General features: G+C 48.7%; 1 protein-coding gene across 7 annotated transcripts in view; it reads left to right on the top strand.

Annotated features, from left to right (window-relative positions):
* The window catches only part of MACROH2A1 (macroH2A.1 histone), an 84763-nt gene that overhangs the window by 5717 nt on the left and 60532 nt on the right, over window positions 1–18514 (top strand). For all 7 annotated transcript variants that reach the window (XM_038552216.1, XM_038552215.1, XM_038552214.1 and 4 more), the window contains exon 2: window positions 4287–4494. In XM_038552216.1, coding sequence (XP_038408144.1) covers window positions 4323–4494 — 172 coding nt within the window. In that variant the 5' untranslated portion in view covers window positions 4287–4322. The remainder of the gene's footprint in view (window positions 1–4286; window positions 4495–18514) is intronic.

Below are 18514 nucleotides of genomic sequence, written 5' to 3'. Positions count from 1 at the left end.
GAGTGAAGGCGGTTGGCAATGCAGCGAGGAGCCTGTTAGGGTGCCCTGTTGAGGAGGAGTGGAACAGTGTGGTCGTAGGTAGGACAGCCTTCTGCCCCTCTTACCTTTGTTGCCCTTCCTGGTAGTAGAGGGCTTGTCATTCTCAGGTCTGTCTTATTCATGGGATCCTCATAGCCAGGCTTCTTGCTAGTCTTGTGCCCCGAGGACAGACCATGTGCCTTGGTCACATCTCGGTTGTTGAGAGGCCTGTGGTCAGAGACTTACCTCTCACTCAAGCCTGCTCACTTCTCCATACAGCCCCTCTCAGTGTGTCTCTGGGTAAGCTTTGGGTTTCTGCAGGCAAGGTTCATGTCTATTGTGATTGATTTATAGCTGGAGGAGTTGCAGAAGTAAAGACCACAGAGATCCCTTCAGGATCAACCACAGAATCTCTATTTCCTGGCCTGATAACAGTCAAAAACCCAGCTAAGCTAAGGTACAATGATGAATGGATGCCAAGTTAGCCTAAAGTCATGTCACTGTCTTCAAACTCGTGGGGCCCACTCTAGGGATGAGGACTTGTGGTTTATTGAACGCAGTGCTCTCCTGGATGGTTAGTCCAGGAAGGAAGGACACTGCTTTGTCAGTTTGACGAGACAGTATAGCTATTTCTCTTCTGAGCAACGTCAGTGCCTTGAAGAGAAGCCGAGTGTGTTAGAAGCCACTTTTTCTGTGAGGTAGGACTGTCCATTTCTCAGAAGAGGCTGGATGCGGGGCATGGGTCAAACAAGGCCCAACAAGCTTTGGCTGGTTGCTCACACCCTGGCTTCATGGTCCGTTTTCAACCTGGTTTGTTATGTGACAGAAACTGGCTGTTTTCTTCTCTGCTCAAATAGGTAAAGGACATTTCTCAACGCCTCTTGCAATTAGGCGTGGCCATGTGACGAAGTTCTAGTCGGTGAATCACGGTCAGTAGTGGTAGGCCCCACCTCTAGGCCTGGCCCCTGAAGGCCTCCATGTGTTTTCCTCCACTGAGGGATGGGAGGGGTCTGGATCCTAGAATCATGTGAAGAAGCACCAGCCCATCACGGAAACACACTTGGGACTTTCCACGAGGGAGAAATCAGCCATAGGGGCCTGTTTGTTAAAGCAGCCAGGGATGTCCTTGCCAGTACAAACATCCAATGGCAGTTTTCAAGGAGGTGGCCTCTTTTCGAATTGTACATGCTGTTGTTATTTTTATCGACTTTTTTGAGTGCATACTCAGTGAGTGCTGGTCAGGCCTTGTAATGCATGTTTTCATTCAGTCCTCCCACCAACTGTTCGGGTTCCATTCTGGCTTCATCCCTACTTGACAGAGCATAAAATCAGCTCTGAGGGTAATATTCTATCACATGCCCAAGGACATAGGCCATGCTAGTGGCAGAGCCACAACCTGAAGGAGGCCAGTCTGACTTTGGCATTTGAGTTATGAACCCTGGTGTTCCACAGCCACATTCATCACAGCCGCTCTCTCCCCATGTGGGTGCCTAGCCATGGCTGTCCATGGCTCCAGAGACCCCTGATGAGGGGAATGGACCTGGCACATTCTTGGGTTTACCTGGAGACTGCCCAGCTACAAGATGGTTTTCTGAAAGATATTTTAAAAGTCAGCACACATTCCTGGATGTCATGAGGCTGCATGGCTTCGTCAGAAGGCTCTCAAAGCTGCAGCCGCCGCTTGGGCACCTCTAGTTAGAAGTGCAGGAAGAACATGCGAAGGGGTGAGGAACAGGAGCTGCAGGACAAACCCTAGGAGAGGGGCTGCTTTTTTGGGAGTCTGACTGAAAATTAAGTTCTCCTTTCAGCAGAATGGCACTTGAGGATCCATGAAAGTTAAGGTCCTGCCAGGGACCCAGGGACTTAGGAACGAGCTGATCACAGGGCCTGGCATCAAGTAGCTTGCAGTTCAGATAAGCTAGAGAGGCAGGCACACATGTATGTGCCATGATATGTGCTTGGGAACATGGAGCAGTGAGTGACTCTAGTCCATGGTCCGTCTGAGGACAGGCATCTCAAGAGTGTCAGTTCAGCAGATTGGCCAGAGGACGAAGGGTGTCAGTGGCAGGAGAGACAGCATGTGTAAAGCCATGCTCCTCGCAGTGCAGGGAGTCAGGGGTGACCTAGAGAGGGGCATCGGCCCCAGGCAGGGGTGACAGGAGACAGTGCCGTGGAAGTAGCTGTTTGTGGCTGGCTCAGGGTCATGGGGAATCAGCAAGGGGACCTAGATCCTCTGGCCTCCATGGAGAGGGTCTGGAGCTGAGGACAGTGGGTGCGGAGAGAGCTGAACTAGGGCAGGGTGGGTAAAGGGAAGGGAAAAGGCTCGAGATGTTACGAGGTGGGTTCAACAGAGAGCTAGGCTCATGGCTGGGCCCTATGAAGGTGGGCAGAGAAGTAGGGCTCAGGTTGACTGCTGCTTGGTGGCTTGATGCATGAGGTTGTCACTGCTGAGAAACCCAGAGGAGGGAGTTCCAGGTGCCCGTGGGACTTTCAAGTGGGTCCTTGCCACAGGCAGGCAGAACAGAGCTATGGGGCCCCACAGCCAGGTATGCACCTGAGAGTCACCAGCACGTCCATGCAAAGACCAGGAGCATCACTTTTAAGGAATGAGCATTTCTAGGGCCTCTTGGGTCCCTGAATGCTAATGGCTCCTCTCTGGGGCCAGACATTGCCTGATTCCCACAGAGACAGCCCCAAACATACTCAGAAAGGTCTGCCTGGAGATGGGAGCTGAAGCCTGGGCTCCAGGAAGAACAAGGCTGAGCTGCATGAATCATCACTGACCGTAGGCCTCTCCCGCTGAAGGAGGGGAAGTGTTCACTGCCTTTCATGATGATCATTTAAATGACGAGGGTTATTTCTTCTCTCTCTTCTCCACCAGCTCTGGAAGAACAGGGGCCACATCTGCCTTGGGCCCTTCTCTCTCTGTTCCCCAGCAGACTTCTTGAAGTAGATGTGTAAATGACCTGAATGCTTTTAGCAAACATTTGAGACCTAGAATGCTCTTAGCCAACATGTAGACCTTAGTGGTGCTTGCTAGGAGTACAGGTAGGGGCAGCGCTCTGAGAGCCTGCACTATGATGGGAGAGATGGGCGTATGTGGACATCATTGTGGCGTGAAGTGCAAGGGAGCCCAGAGGATGGAGTGGCTGTATCTGAGCACTCAGGGAAGAGTTGGCAGAGGGCAGAGAACAAGTGTGAGAGATAGTGGAAGTCCTGGCCAAAGGGCATAGCCACTGCAGGGGCTGGCATTTGCAGGGAACAGTGTGTGAACCGCCCCCCCCTCATGTCCCAAGTTTGGACTGCCGGAGGTATGGGGTGAAGCTGGATGGATGTGCCAGGCCTAGATTTCTAGAACATTGCGTGACAGGCCATGGGTCTGGATTGTACCTTGAGAACTATGGCAGCTACAGAAAGCTTACAGACTAGGGCCATTGAGTATTCAGATCCGTATGTACTACCCTCGGAGGGCAGGTGGATTGGAGAGTAGGGCCTGTGGTGGGAAGACCTCTTCACATATTTGTGATCACTTGATTAGTGATGATCTGGATTCAGTCATGGTCAGGGTGGAGAGGAGAGGCCTTCCAAGAGTTGTTGAAGGTGGAGCATCCTCTGGCCTGAGTGGCATTTTGGATGGGGATGGGGAGGAAGAGCAGGGAAAGATGAGCACTTTTCCATCCTCTCCAGACAGGCCCTGCTAGTAGACTGAAAGTGTGCTGAGGGCCGATGAGGGCAACCTGGCTATCTGCTGGGCTCCTGTGAGTCATTCTTGCCCCTTACAGGTACAGGATCCTAGAGGTAGAGCCACTGCTTTCACCAGAGGGCCTAGGTGTCAGGTGTTACATGTTCATTCTAGAGGTGGGTGACATCATTTTCTCTTCTTTCACGAAGGCTTCCACATATTATTTGTCCACTCTGGTCTCCAGGGTCTACAAATTCAATTATTAAACAAGTGTGTAGGACATAGCCAAGAAATCCCATTTCTTTCACATCATGTGGCATAAAGGCAAGAGACTTGAGAGCACTTGTTGTCAGAGTAACCTTTAAATGTAAGTGACCAATTAAATCGATGTTAGGGTATAAGATGTGAAAAGCATCGCTGTTGTCTTTTTTTAGGGGCCAGAGTGCTCCAGTGGAGTGCCTAACGGCTCGAGGGGCTCAGTGGCCGCAGGCAGTGGCGTGTCTCCCTGGTGCCCGAGCGCATGGGGAAGGGGAAGCGGGGATGCATCGTGTCCATGACCTCACACCTGTGCCTCTTGCCTCCACAGTGTGCTTACTGACTGATCCACGTCAGGGCCACCGCCATGTCGAGCCGGGGCGGAAAGAAGAAGTCCACCAAGACCTCGCGGTCCGCCAAGGCAGGAGTCATCTTCCCTGTGGGGCGGATGCTGCGCTACATCAAGAAGGGCCACCCCAAGTACAGGATCGGCGTGGGGGCGCCTGTGTACATGGCCGCTGTCCTGGAGTACCTGACGGGTGAGTGTGTCCGCCCCCCGCCGCGTGCCCATGGCAGCGCTTCTGACATGTGTCATGGGACCAGTTCAGTTTATTTTATTTAGAAATTTTTCAAACCTACAGAGAAGTTATGAGAGTTGGATGGTGAACGTTTTCATCTGGGTGCCCCAGTTATTCACATTCTGCCCCCTTTGCTCTCTCTCCTCACACCGCGCGTGTGTGTGTGCATGCATATGCATACTTGTGCACATCTATACATTCATTTTTGGCTTTTTTTTAAAAGAGTTTATTTATTTATCCATGAGAGAGAGAGAGAGAGAGGGCAGAGACACAGGCAGAGGGAGAAGCAGGCTCCATGCCGGGAGCCTGATGTGGGACTCGATCCCAGGACTCCAGGATCACACCCTGGGCCAAAGGCAGGCGCTGAACCGCTGAGCCACCCAGGGATCCCCCATTTTTGGCTTTTATACAGTCCACTTGGACATTTAATGGCCCCAGTAGTGGCCTTTATAGTTTTGTTTGGTTTTCTTTCCTGATCCAGGATCCATTTTAGGATCATACATTTCTTTTAGTCTTTTTTTTTTTTTTTTAAGATTTTAAAACATTTATTCATAAGAAACAGAGAGAGGCAGAGACACAGGCAGAGGGAGAAGCAGGCTCCCTGCGGGGAGCCCAATGCAGGACTCAATCCCAGGATCCCAAGATCACAACCTGAGCTGAAGGCAGACGCTCAACACTATACACTATCGTATCATTACTCAGTATGGTGCTCAGATTGCTTCACATTTGACATTCAAGCTGGTTCTGGTGTCCTTTGTGATGGCCTCTTCCATTCTTAGACATTTTCTTACTTTCTCACACGAGATGTTCTAGTCACACCTTGAATTTTCCAGTCCCAATCTTGGAATCAGCTAATTCTCGGGGCGGGGGGGTGGGTGGTCCTTTTCCCAGAAATAATCTTTGTCTCACTGGTGGCTTCATGGCAATTGTGGGAAGCCAGCTGGGCAAGGATAGCACCCCCACTTTTAGTGATGATAAAGCCAGCATCAAAGCTTAAGAGGACCTGCCTGGGGCTGCATATAGCCAATATGGAGTTGGGAAGGGACCCAGATCCTGTTGGCCTGTTGTAACACTTTTACCACTTACTGCTCCATGCACAATTAGGTTATATGGCAGAAAGGGCACCCTTGATTCTTGCAGCCACCTGTCCTACAGCCAGACAAGGAGACTTAGCGAAACAAGGTGCCCTTCCAAAGTGGTAATAGGCAGCAGGAGAGCTGGATAACTTCTTGCTCTTCTAAGTCTCTCAGTAAGGGAGGACCAAGGGTTCCACCATGAAGAACACGCTCATGAGGTATATAACGTTTTTGTGTTCTTTCAAAAGCACCTAGGCACAAAATGTCTTTGGTGTGTTATAGTTGGGAGGCATTTGTACTTCTGGGACATTTAAAACTGTTTCTCAGAGACCCTTAGAGGTGGCATGCCTGGTAGCACGAGCTAGGTATGATTCTTCTCATTCTGTAGATGAGGAACCAGAGGCCCAGAGCTTGTGATACACCAGGAAAGCCGTGTAGAACATTGGCAGTTACATTGGGAGAAGTTACTAGATAGGAAGCAGAAGACATTTTTTAGTTCTGGCTTGGCAGTTTACATGCTATGTCACCTAGAGTGATTCACTTAAACTCTCTGGACCCCAATTTCCATACAACTCAAATGTTGACAACAGCCTATGCTCCACCAACTCCAGGCTGCTTGACAGCCAAAGGGCTTTGTTTGAGCATAATGGGGAAGGGCTGTGCATACAGGCCACGACTCCTGGTTCCCGAATGTCATGATGTCCCTGTCATTGGGATGTCCACAGACCACTATCATTAGGTCAAGTATCACATCAGTTTCATTTCTTCCATCAGGTTTCTATTTTTTAGTTTGTAGGGTGAGGGTGGGGGATACCATTGTTCCAACATATCTGAGGTAGTTATTATATGTGCTACACAGAAAATCTGGATGTTTTCCTTGTCTGTGCCTGGCAGGCTCTGGAACTGAGCACAGCGCTCATGAGTTTGAGGTCAGCAGGTCCATTCTCATGGGACCAGAGACCCTGAGTCTTTTTTGTACCCATGCCCACTGTACCCATCCCCAACTCTCACGGTTGGGTGGTAGTGGTCACAAAAGGCAGTGGGAATGGTCAGGGTAGCTTGTCACTCATACTAGATGGTAGGTCAAGGTGAATTTTTACTCAGGTGTCAGCCATGTTAACCCCTGTATGTTAAGAATACATATTTTTAAGTTTCACCAAGTCCTTCCAGGAGAGCTATAGTTAGCTGAATCTGAGCCATGTTTTCTGTCTGCCTGCAGTGCTGAGTCACTGGCTTGCCATTGCCCTACTCCTGCCCCCACCATGGTGCCTGGCCTACAGGACAGACACTTTGGGAGACATCCTGAGACATGAGTGCCGTGCTCAGGCACTGTGTGGTCACGTGTGCCCCGTTGCCAGTTGGGGAAGTAGCCGAGCTCTGCAGCCACATCCAGTGAAAACACTGCCCTGTTGCACCCCTCAGAACAGTGCCGCATGCCTTCTCTGAGTGTGTTGGCCTGGGATGTGGCCACGTGTGAGGATTTGGAAGTTCTGAGTGTTTGCCTGCTCAGAACTTTGGTTTTATTCCAGGAGTGAGAAGAGAAGGTGGACAAGCCCTCTTTCTGCTCTGCTCTTTGATTTGGTTTTCCCTGAAGACACTTTCTCATTCATTACACACACTTATTGAGCACCTGCTGTGTATCAAGGCACCAGACTAGGCTCTGTCTGCGAACACAGGAATGACTGGGGCAGAAGTGATCTCTGTTCTGTGCCGCTCATGGTCTAGTCCGGGAGAAAGAACCAACCAGCCCAGATGGTTACTGCCTGTGAGAGATGCCGTGGAGAGTGTAAGCAGGCCAAAGCAGGGCCTGGGTGCCTGGGCACCTGGAGAGGAATGGGCTCAGGAAGGCTTCTGTGAGGAGGAGATCTCAGCTGAGGCCTGGAGAAGGAGGTGGGGCCCAGTCAGCCCTGTGAGAGCTGGGAGTGGGGCTGTGCCACCCCCTCCCTTGCATTCCATGTGCCTGCTGGGTGCCAGCTGCATCTTATCCCCAAGCTGGAAGAGAAAGAAGCCCCAGTGCCAGCCCTTGAGCAGCTTAGGAGCCTCGACAGGGATGTGGCCCAGACATCGTGCTCTGACATGAGTCTGTGAGGGAAGGACCACCCTTTCAGCAGGTCCTCACTGAACATGCATCCAGTCCTGGGATAGAAGCCAGAGCAAGACCTTTCCTCACCCCAGAGAGCCTTCTGTTCAGAGGCAGGTACAGGCAAGAAAAGGGTGGTGTGTAGGTTTGTTTGTAGTTTGTTAACCAAAGCTATCCCACTTGGGAGCTATCAGGTGAGCTATCTGGTCATCACCTGAAGGGCCCTGTAGAAAGATTGTGTTCTCTGCATGGCCCAGACTCTTGCAGACTGTGGTATACACAGTTGCAGGCATGGTGATGGAGGTGTGCCATATGACACCCTTCGACATGGCTGGGCCAGGCCTCCTGCCTTCAGCAGCCCCCAGTAGAGAGTTGAGGGGTCTGGATGAGATGGTTAATAGGACTGCTGAGCTACCAGGGTCCTGCTGGGACCAGGTAGCTGTGGAGCAGGGAGCTGAGGTCTCCACGGTGGCCAGCCCTGGGGACCAGATGGGATGCCACTGTGTTCAGCGGATGTCAGGTAGAGGCAGGAGAGCTGGACGGTTAAGATATGGACTTGGGTGTCTTAGGTGCCATTTCCTAATTGTGGCCTCAGGCAGGTCACTCACATTTCTAGGCTGTGAGTTGATTATCTGTACAATGGGGCTACGGTGACTGTTTCGTATGGTTATAGAGGCTGCAGTGAGGGGATCCAGGGGACATGCTCCTCCTATGCCCACACAGTGTAAGTGCCCAAAGCTAACCCTTAGCACTGGGGGTAGGCAGAGAGAGGAGGAAGTCCCTGTACCCCTGCTCTGGCTGATCACATTCCTTAGGGATGGTGATGGGACTGTCCTGTGCGTGTTGTCCTCCCATTGCCTGGAACCCATTGAGCCTCTAAGCCTTACCAGGTGTGTGCAGAATGCCTAGGCAGCTTCAGTGCCTCCTCTCCCTGGTTTGTTTTAAGCGGTACCTAAGTCTTCTTCTTAAAGCCTATACCAGCCTCAGCACCAAGATGTCTGTCTCATGTTGGAAGCCCCTTCTGTCCTGAGCACCTGGCATGTGCACAGACATCTTCCTGAAGGATTTTTCAGTTAGCCAGGAGCTGAGCATGCCAGAGCTGAGGCCACACCAGCAGAGTGTCTGAACCAGCAGTGGCCATTCTGGGCAGAGACCATCAGAGCCCAGTGACACACCCTGTGTAAAGCATGTTTTCAGGGGTGAGGGACCACACGAGTTCTCCTCCTTATGGTCTGCTCTGGGCTCAGGTAGATATGGGGAGGAGGTCATAGCCTTGGGTCTTGCTCTGAAATGTGAAGTTGGCCTCCAGTTCTCCGCTTGGGTCCAGAGCCCAATCATCTGTCTTACTTAAAAGGAAAAGGCAACATCTGGAACAAGCTGAGGCCTGGAGGCCAGACAGCTTCTTCCCCAAATCTGTGTGCTCCTGTCTCTGCTTCCCTCCTGGACTCTCCCCGGAGCTCTTCTCAAGGAATGTGATGCTGTCTGTCTTCTCAGTGCCCTGGACGATGTAGGTCTTGCTTCATTCTGCAGATGAGCAGCACAGCAGCCCAAGCTGTCGGGGCTGCTGTGAGGATTGACACTGTATCTAAAGCATTTAGCCAGCTCTCATCCTAACTACTCGATAAATGGTGGAAGGAAGTGTTATCGCATGGAAACTGAGGCAGTCAGGGCAGCCCCTGCCCAGCTGTCATCTTTGCCCCCATGGGACTGTGGTACTTACCCCTTCCATGATTTAAATATCATTTAAGGGAAAAGGAAACTTGACTTGAGTCAGTTCGAAAGCCTTTGGAATCTCTCCCTTGTGCCCAGCACACCATGCTGGAAGGTAAAGAAGATGTAAGATGAGAAATAAGAAACATGTGGCATGGCTTTTGCCCCAGTGAAATTTCCATTGATGTTGGGGACACACAAAGCCCAGAGACCAGTAAAGGAATAGGGCAAACAAAGGGGTAAGTGAAAGGGGTACTTGAGTCTTGCAGTTGGCGGGGAGGGGTTGTAACTGAAAAGTGTGTGGAAGAGCAAAGAGCAAGCACCCTTGTGATTTGCTGGTCTTTTATTTTTTTTTTTTTAAGATTTCATTTATTTATTTTAGAGAGCAAGAGAGCACAAGTGTGAGGGAGGAGCAGAAGGTGAGGGAGAGAGAGGGAGAAAGAATCTTAAGTAGACTCCATGCTGAACATGGAGCCTAATAATGCAGGACTTGATCTCAGGACCCTGAGATCATGACCCAAGCCAGGAGCATGATCTGAGTCAAAATCAAGAGAAGAATGCTTAACCAACTGAGCCTCCCAGGTGCCATGATTTGTTGGTCTGAAGTCATGGGTCAAGGAACTGTGGGTCAGTGTTGCTCAAACTGTGTTTAGCAGAACCTAAGTGTTTGATGAAATTTAAGAGGTATTCCACCAAAAAAAACATGGCTCCGTGGCTGAGCTCAGAAGATGGCTAGATTCACATCCCCTCTTTTGAGATGGATATATGAATAACCTCAGACGAGTTTCTCAGTGAAGGAATTTGTTTTAGTTTGAGAACCACCAAGAGAGAGCTTTGTTTACTGCGAGACTCTTCAGAGCCTTTTACATATTGGTGTCATTGTGAATCCCCATGGGAGGGAACTATGCTAGGTAGTGGTTCCCAAAACTTTGATCACAAAAGTCTTTCAAGGAACACCTTAAAAAACCCTGCACAGCACAGTGTAGAGGACACTGGTGTGGCTTAAACCCATGAGAAACAGCACTCTGAGGAAGGCTAAGTGAAGACACAAGATTAAAAGCTACCACAAAGAGCAAACTTTGGTTTGTTGTCGCATCGAGGCACAAAGCTTGTCTTCAGAGGGGCCCCGTGCAGAGAAGGTGCCTCAACGTTTGCTAGGTGAGTGGTGTCTTAGGAAGCCCTTAGCACTTATTTTACTAAGCTGAGTTGCTCAGGTATTAACTTGGGGACAGCCTACCATACCCCTGAGAGAACAGGCCTGGCTCCTGTTCATCAAATCCAAAAAGATGTGCAGTAACATCTTCTTTCTTCCTTTTTTAAATTTTAGTCCAGAAATCCTGTCGTGTAGCCTGATCACAAATCTTATTCTGCCAAGTTACCTCCTATACTTAAACTTTTTTGCAAAAATCCAATCCACTCTCAGAGGGTTTCTCAACATTAAGGAGTATGGAAAACTCTCAAAACTGAATTGTTATATTTATCACAAGGTATCTCTTGATCCCCCACTCCTTCCATGTTGCCAAGTCCTGCCCCTCCCACTGCCCCTGGATGAGACCTGGATATCCTTCTCCTGTCTTTTGTCTGGGAGCAGAGCCTCCCCCTCTGCTAACCAGCACCTGGCACCCTCTTGCGGTGGATGCTCTAATGGGAAGCTGCCCTGGTGAACTTTACGGGGCAGGCTCCTGACCAGGGAAATAAGCAGGGTTCCCTGGGTGGACTTTCTGGCCACTTTGTAGACTAAGTGATGCCTGGCCCTTATGCCTGACTGAGTCCGACAATAAAAGGCCAAGGAAAAGGGATTACTCTTAGGAATAGACCTTGCTGTCTGGTTTGGCTGACAAAATGATCATCCTCATCCTGAGGTTCAGCTTGCTTGGTTTCTGATCCCTAACTGTGTCAGACTTTGCACATCCCTTTGGTATCGGGTGGGGCTGCACTGTGATGTTGCCCTAAGTGCAGTAGGGGGAGCCCTCTGTGTCGGCCCCGCATCCTGTTACACAGATACACTCATTTCAGCAAGCAGCCATCATTGTGTGACTTTTCTGGGCTGAGAAAAAAAGGACCCGACAGGCTTGGCAGATGGGTAAGGCGGAGCCTGCATTTGGCACTGTCACTTACCTGGCCTCTTTACCACTTTCCTATCCAGGACACCTGAGTGTGTCCTGTACTCACCCAGCTAAAAATAGGGCAGGAAGAAGAGGACAGTCAGACTGACTCCTTGATGCTCCGAGGCTCCCTGAGGTCCTCCTGAGTCTCTTGCTTATTTGCCTGACCACCCCTACCTTAGACGAACACTTCAGACCAGGACCCGCCTGACTCTCACTGGCACCTTCTTGGGCATTCACGCTGTCCTGGAGCTCACAGTACCCCACAGTGCTCACTTCTGTAAAGCCCTCTACTGTCTTCATATTCCTGAGCAAACCACACACACGAAAAGGAGGACTAGGGATTTTAATGAGACAGAGGGCTGCAACTAGGAAAAAGTTGGAAACACTGAAGTTGAAACTAGCATGCTGGATACCTAGTATGTGCCGACAGAATTTAAATGCGTAATCTCGTTTCAGGTTATACAAGCAGTTTGTGTTTAAAAACACAAGAAGCTAAAAGTCATTCATAATTCCACCACCTGGAGGTAGCTGCTGGCACTGAATGCCTTTTGTGTGCCCGTGCATGAAAGGGAGTTAGATTTTAGCCTAATTATTTGTTTTTATTAATATCTGTTGTTGATGATCTTCACTGATACCCAGTTGCAGAAACTCACCACTATACACAATCTTGCAAAGCAAGTTGCGAGGTATTTCGGGAGGTGCTCCCCGCTATGCTGCACTGGCAGGCCTCCCTCTACTTCCTGGGGAATAGATGATTTTGTTGCAGGGAGACCTTGGAGGAGTGCTTGAAGAAGCAGTTTATCACAATGCACCTTTGACACTTCCCTTATTATGTGGTATTGTCATGTGGTGTCGGATGGCCAGCCAGTTAGCACACCCAGGCGGGGCAGGCCTCAGGGCTCGAGAGGTGGCACTCCCAGAGCTTTGCTACCTGACCCATGATGTGAAGGTGGCAGCACGGCTTGATAGCACACTTCTCCCAGAGGCACAGGAATCTGCCGAAGAGCTCAAACACTGACTTTGGCCTATCCACCACCCAGTCCTTCCAGAGAGTCCACAAAGTGGTCCACAAGAGTGTCAGTGTGACCTGGGCCCACTTCATGAAACAGTGGCTCCACTTCTGCTTTCTCGGGGCCGGGGCTTGGACTGTATCACTGGGATCAGAGAAGGGAAAGTCCTCATTGCTTTCTTTTGCAGTCATTTTTCTCCTAGTCTGTGACTGGTCTTCTTTTTCTCTTCACAGTGTCTTTCACAGAGCTGAAGTTTGTGATTTTAAGCAAGTCTAGTGTATTGTTTCCTTTTTCATGTTTTGCACTTTTGGGGTTGTAGCTAAAAAATCGTCACAAACCCGAGGTTGTGCAGATTTTCTCCTATGTTATCTTCTAGGAGTTTTATAGTTTAGTGTTTTCCGTTTAGGTGTGTGATCCATTTTAAGTTAATTTTTGTAAAATGTGAGGTCTGTGTCTAGATTGACTTCTTTACATGTGGATGTCCAGTTGTTCCAATCTCTCTGTTTTCTTGAGGATGAGCTGCATTGCCTGGGAAACTCAGTAGTCAAGGAGGCTCACTGGTGCTTCATAATTTCCCAGTGAAGGGTAACATGCCACTTTCATTTCTGTCATTGGGGCCTGCAGATGCAGAGACAAGTTCCATAGCAAGGGTTCTGTTTTCCCAGAGGCAATGGAAAAGCCCACAGAAAGACCAAACTTGTTTCTGGATTCAGGCAAGGAAAATGGTGTGCCCAAAACTAAGTGTGCCTCTCTCATCCCAGGCCTTCCTCGGATCACTTTACTTGTGATAGAGTACATCGTTTAGGATTTCATTTCGTGAGGTTTTTTGGTGATAAACTTTCTCGGGCTATAGTTTTGAACATGCTTTCTTTTTTTTTTTTTTAAGATTTTATTTATCTTTTATTTATCAGAGAGAGAGAGCACAAGCAGGGGAGGGGCAGAGGGAGAGGGAGAAGCAGGCACCCTACTGAGCAGGGAGCTGGAGGTAGGGCTCAATTCCAGGACCCCAGGACATGACCTGAGCCGAAGGCAAATGCTTAATGGACCGAGCCACCCAGGTGCCTCTGAACATGCTTCTATCACATGTATAAAGTTTTTAGCTGTTGTTTCTTCAGTGTCTCAACAGAAATCAAATATATGTTATTGTCTCATTCTTTCTCCGTGTCTGTTTATTTTATTCATAGTTTTCATTTCTGTCTTGCAGAACTTGTTTGTGGATATTTTTGCAGTCTCCTAGAACTATCTCCCTGTTTATTAATTCTCTCTTCAGCTGTGTCTTTTTTTTTTTTAATTTTTTATTTATTTATGATAGTCACAGAGAGAGAGAGAGAGAGGCAGAGACACAGGCAGAGGGAGAAGCAGGCTCCATGCACCGGGAGCCCGACGTGGGATTCGATCCCTGGTCTCCAGGATCACACCCCGGGCTGCAGGCGGCGCCAAACTGCTGCGCCACCGGGGCTGCCCAGCTGTGTCTTATCTACTATTTAATTCAGTCACTTTTTTTTTTTTTTTTTTAGAGCTTTGCACATGCACCTGAGTGAGGGCAGGGAGGGACAGAGGGAAAGCGGGAGAGTGGGTCATGAGCAGTTTCCACTCCCAGAATGGAGCCCAATGTGGGGCTCAATCTCAACAACCCTGAGATCATGACCTGGGCCAAAAATCAAAAGTCAGACACTTAACCGACTGAGTCACCCAGGTGCCCCCAGTCCATGAATTTTTTATTTCAGCTTTGAAACTTAGATTTCTAAAAGTCCCATTGGCTTTTTTTTTTTTTTTTAAATCTGCTTGGTCATTCTTTATAATATCTTGTTTCCTCTTCATTTTTAAAGTTTTTAAAACTATATTATACATAATAATGTATTTATTCAAATAACTTGTTCTTTCCAGTTTAAGGAAAAAGTGATACATATAATTGTATAAAGTGTACAACTTGATGATTTGATATCCATACACATTGTGGAATAATTACCAAGTTTATCTGAAAAATCCTAGTGATGGTAGTCTTTATACATCTATTTCTGCTAGATTTTGAGTCATCATTCAGAAAACCTGTTCTACAAGATTACAAAGGAATTCCCTCATGCTTTTGCTTAGTATTTTTATGGTTTAATTTTTTACATTTTTACTTTGATCCATTTAAGATTTATTCTGATACATTGTGTGAGATAGGGATTGACATAATTTTATTCCAGATGGTTACCCAGTTAGTTACCTCAACACAACTGGTTGAATATCCCATCTTTTTCTTGGTGTTCTGAGATGCTTCCTTTACCGTACTTGATATTTCTAGATTACTTAGGGCAATTTTTGGACTTTGTTTCTTTCCTTGGACTGTCTAGTTACATACTTTGTTTCTCATAGTGGGTCTTTCACTGTCTTCAATTTTTTTTTTAGTAGGTTATGTATACCAGTGATAAAATTCACATGTTCCTACGGGACGTACAGTGAGACATGCATTTCTCTTCCTGCTTTTTTCCCTACCCAGTTTTCCTCCCAAAAGATAGTGTTATTACTTTATTATGTATATTTTGTATCTTTTTTTTGTTCTGTATCTTTCTAAAGATACTTTTCCTTTTTCATTTCAAAATCTAAAAAATGAAATGCCAAGAAATAATCAGGATAATGGGTACATGTGATATGCAGAGACTGACATTTATATTTGAGCCAGAATCTTGGTTGGGAGAATCTGAGAGTTGCTGATCTGCCCCGAACATCTCCCCAAGCACTCCCAGACCCCTCAGCCAACCCTAAGACCTGCCTTGAGACTGTGAGGTGAGGCCTCCCTGGACCCTGGGCCATCATGGGGCTGCTTTCCCCCTGGGATCACTGCTTTATAGTTCACACTGCCTGCCATGGATCCTGAGTGTTGGCTCTAATACATGAAACCGGGCCAGCGCCTTGGAGAGCATCCCTGCACTTCCATCCTGAATCATGGTCTGAATGCTGCAGTGTTTGGTTTACTCGTTTAGTAATCCATCTGTAATGACCTATTTGTGAAAGGGTTACCAAGCTCTGAGCAGGTGCAAGTGCCAAGCTGGGTGCTGAGGGTCAAAAAAATCAGTGTTCATTTCAACAGTTTGTAGTGAGTGTGCTGGGTCAGACCTATCAGAGGCCACATTCGTGACCCCAGGGCTGGGAACGCACCTTCCCTACCTGTCCCTCATCACTGTGTGCTCAGCTACGGATGCTGGGGATCACGTTCTGCAGCTGCTTCCTAAATAGCTTTTTACTCAAGGATGAGAAGACCAGTTAGAGGATGATGAATTTCAGGAGGACGGAATATTGCTAATGTCAGGTGCTGCCCGGAAATTGATGAGATGGGAGCTGAATTAGGCCCCTGGATTTTTAAATGAAGCATAATTAGGGTTATGCTAACAACACCAGGGTATGGTGGGCCAGACCAGCTGGAGGAGAGGCAAGCAGCACGGCACCTGTGAGTGGCACACGGGAGGGTGTGGACAGTTTATCAACGGCTGATCTCTCACTTCTGTTACAAAATCCACTGAGGGTATCTCAGCTATACCTTGAAAAGCAGAGGAAGGCAGGAGCTGCCTACCTGATTTAAATAGCATCCCAGGAGGGGTGCTAGAAGTACCCCAGCGTCTCTCTATAGAGGACCATTGAGAATAGCTTTAAAGAACTACTTACTGGGAGGAGAAGGAAGTGGTAAGAATTCTAGAAATAGCTTCTCTCCTGATACCTTTCTGTTAAAATATCAGCCACTAATGAAACATATTTATAGTCCCCTTTCTTTGCTTGCCTGAAGGCTTCTATGTCTAGTCAACCCAGAATAAAACACTGAGAGCAAAAAGACACTCCTCAGAGCTATAAATACATTGTAGCAGGAAGACAGACCCAAAGGGTATTAGCCACAGTCAGCCTCCCTCCATGTCTCTGTCTCTCCCCACCGCCCCCTCCAGTTCTCGTTGCCAAGAAGATAACATAAACTCACATTGGACTTGCCAGGCTGCTCAGCCATCCTGCAGTTCTGACCCTGGCTCCCACCTTCCCTTCCTTTATGTCTTTACTCCTTCATTTTACCCCTCACCTTCCTTTTCAGGCAGGTGCCTTCCATCTAATGGCCAGGAAGCAGGTGCTCCCTGGTACTTCAGAGGGCTGTGGTGGTGCCTGATGCAGAGGTGTCCTCTCAAGGGATAGCCTGTTATCCCCATGTACACGGGAGACCTGTGCAGAGTGGCCTCTACAGAAGACATTTATCAATGTTGTCCGCATCAGAAGGAGGCTCTTTCTCTGCCATAGCTCACATCTCTTACCTGCAGGACTGTGGGAACCATGTGGGAATCCAAGGTCTCTGGAAAAGGCCTAATCATAGGCTTCCTTGCCATGGCTATCCTGATTGATGCTCATTGTGGTAACTGGTAACCGACGTTGTCACTGGTAAACATGGATCTGCTGCCTCTGTAAATCTGGGGATTGGCTGCTGAAAGTCAGCATCAGAAAATGAGGGTACTTAGGTTGAGGAGCATCAGTTTCCCTGCCCTCCCACCTCCACCCCAGGCCCTGGCAGCCCCCTATTCCAGATTGAGATTGTGGTTTGTGGCAATGTTCGTGCTTTGAGTGCTAGGCAGAGGCAGAGCCATATAAGTAATGAAACATCAGCCTTATAGTGAACACTACGTGCCAGACACTGGCTCAGTGCTTTACATTTGGTAGTTCACAGGATCCTTAAACTGCCCCTTGTGCTTAGAGTCCAAGTAACCTCTGTGAGGCCACTGGAAGAGTAACCCATCTTTGAAGAGTGTCTCTTGCAGGCTCTTCTCAAGAGTATGGACCTTAGCAGTTATCAGGAGAGCTGGGTGGGGCTCTCTAGCATCTTCTGTGTCTCTAGTGGACTTTGATTGCAGGAGGATGGTATATGCCCAGTCCTCTAAGGCTGACTTAGGTACTCAGTGGATCCACAGGGGCAGGCTCTGAGCAGTTGCAGGTAATGTGCAAGGGCTGGAGATGATCTTATGGTCTGGCATGGGCAGAGGGGACACAGGTCCTGCAGGGATGAGCCTGGAGGGACAAAGAGTCACTGGCAGGAAGGAGATGGATTTAACATAGGAGGGCTGGTGGTTGTTGGCAGGACACATGCTGGGTTATGGAGAAGGGGCAGTCTGGTCAGTATGGGAGGTGCTGGCTGTGGCAGCAGCAGCAACACAAGTGAGGTTCTGGGGAGAAAGGAACCACAGAGTCCTTGGAGAGGGGAGGGTCGTGCCCTGCCCTTGGTGAGGGGATCGTATAGCCCAGTGGCACTGAGGGCAGACTGGAGGGCCAGGAGCTTTTTGCCCAATGTCCCTTCAGGGAAGAGGGGGTACAATCCTGGGTGAAACAGCTTAAATTGGACTAGTGGCCCTCCGTACCAGGAATCTGCTTGGGCAGACAAGCCCAGAGCCTCCCTGAACTATGGCACACTCATAGTGCTTTAAAAACCAGGAGAAGAACCTGAAAAGTCCAAATGCTCAGAAATCTTGTGAGGAGTGGGATTAATTAAGTAGGCTGGGACAGATGTCAGGCCAGAATGTTATCAGATAACATTCTTTGCAGGATTTCAGTCTTCTAATATTTGTTTAGAAACTACAGAATGCTTGTAAAGAAAGTTTGTCCTGAAGTTGTTGGGGGGCAGTGTTCTATATGGATGTTCATTAAGAGAGGTTTCTTATAGGAAAATACCTTGTGACACGTCCCGAAGGTGGAGGTGGGGGGGGGCAGGTGTATACCATAGTTGCCTCTTATTTACACTGCATTTTCATTTCTTACATTTTGAAAAGATAAATTGTGCACAAGCTATACAGCACAAAAGAAGGTAAAGTGTCTCCCTCTGATGGTGTCCCCAGTTCCACTCAGAGGAGGCAGCAGCAGGGCTCCACATGCTGGTGAATGCGCCTATGAGGGTGGAGGACAGGCGTCGCCTCAGCCTCGGCCCAGGCACCAGGGCAGCCCACCATGCCCACACCATCCTCCGCATTTCCCTATTTCACCGGGGAAATAGCA

The sequence above is a fragment of the Canis lupus genome, chromosome 11 (genome assembly GCF_011100685.1).
Source record: "Canis lupus familiaris isolate Mischka breed German Shepherd chromosome 11, alternate assembly UU_Cfam_GSD_1.0, whole genome shotgun sequence".
NCBI classification, from domain to species: Eukaryota; Metazoa; Chordata; class Mammalia; order Carnivora; family Canidae; genus Canis; species Canis lupus.
Note: the sequence above shows the minus strand (reverse complement) of the source record. Positions and strands in the feature narration are given on the sequence as shown.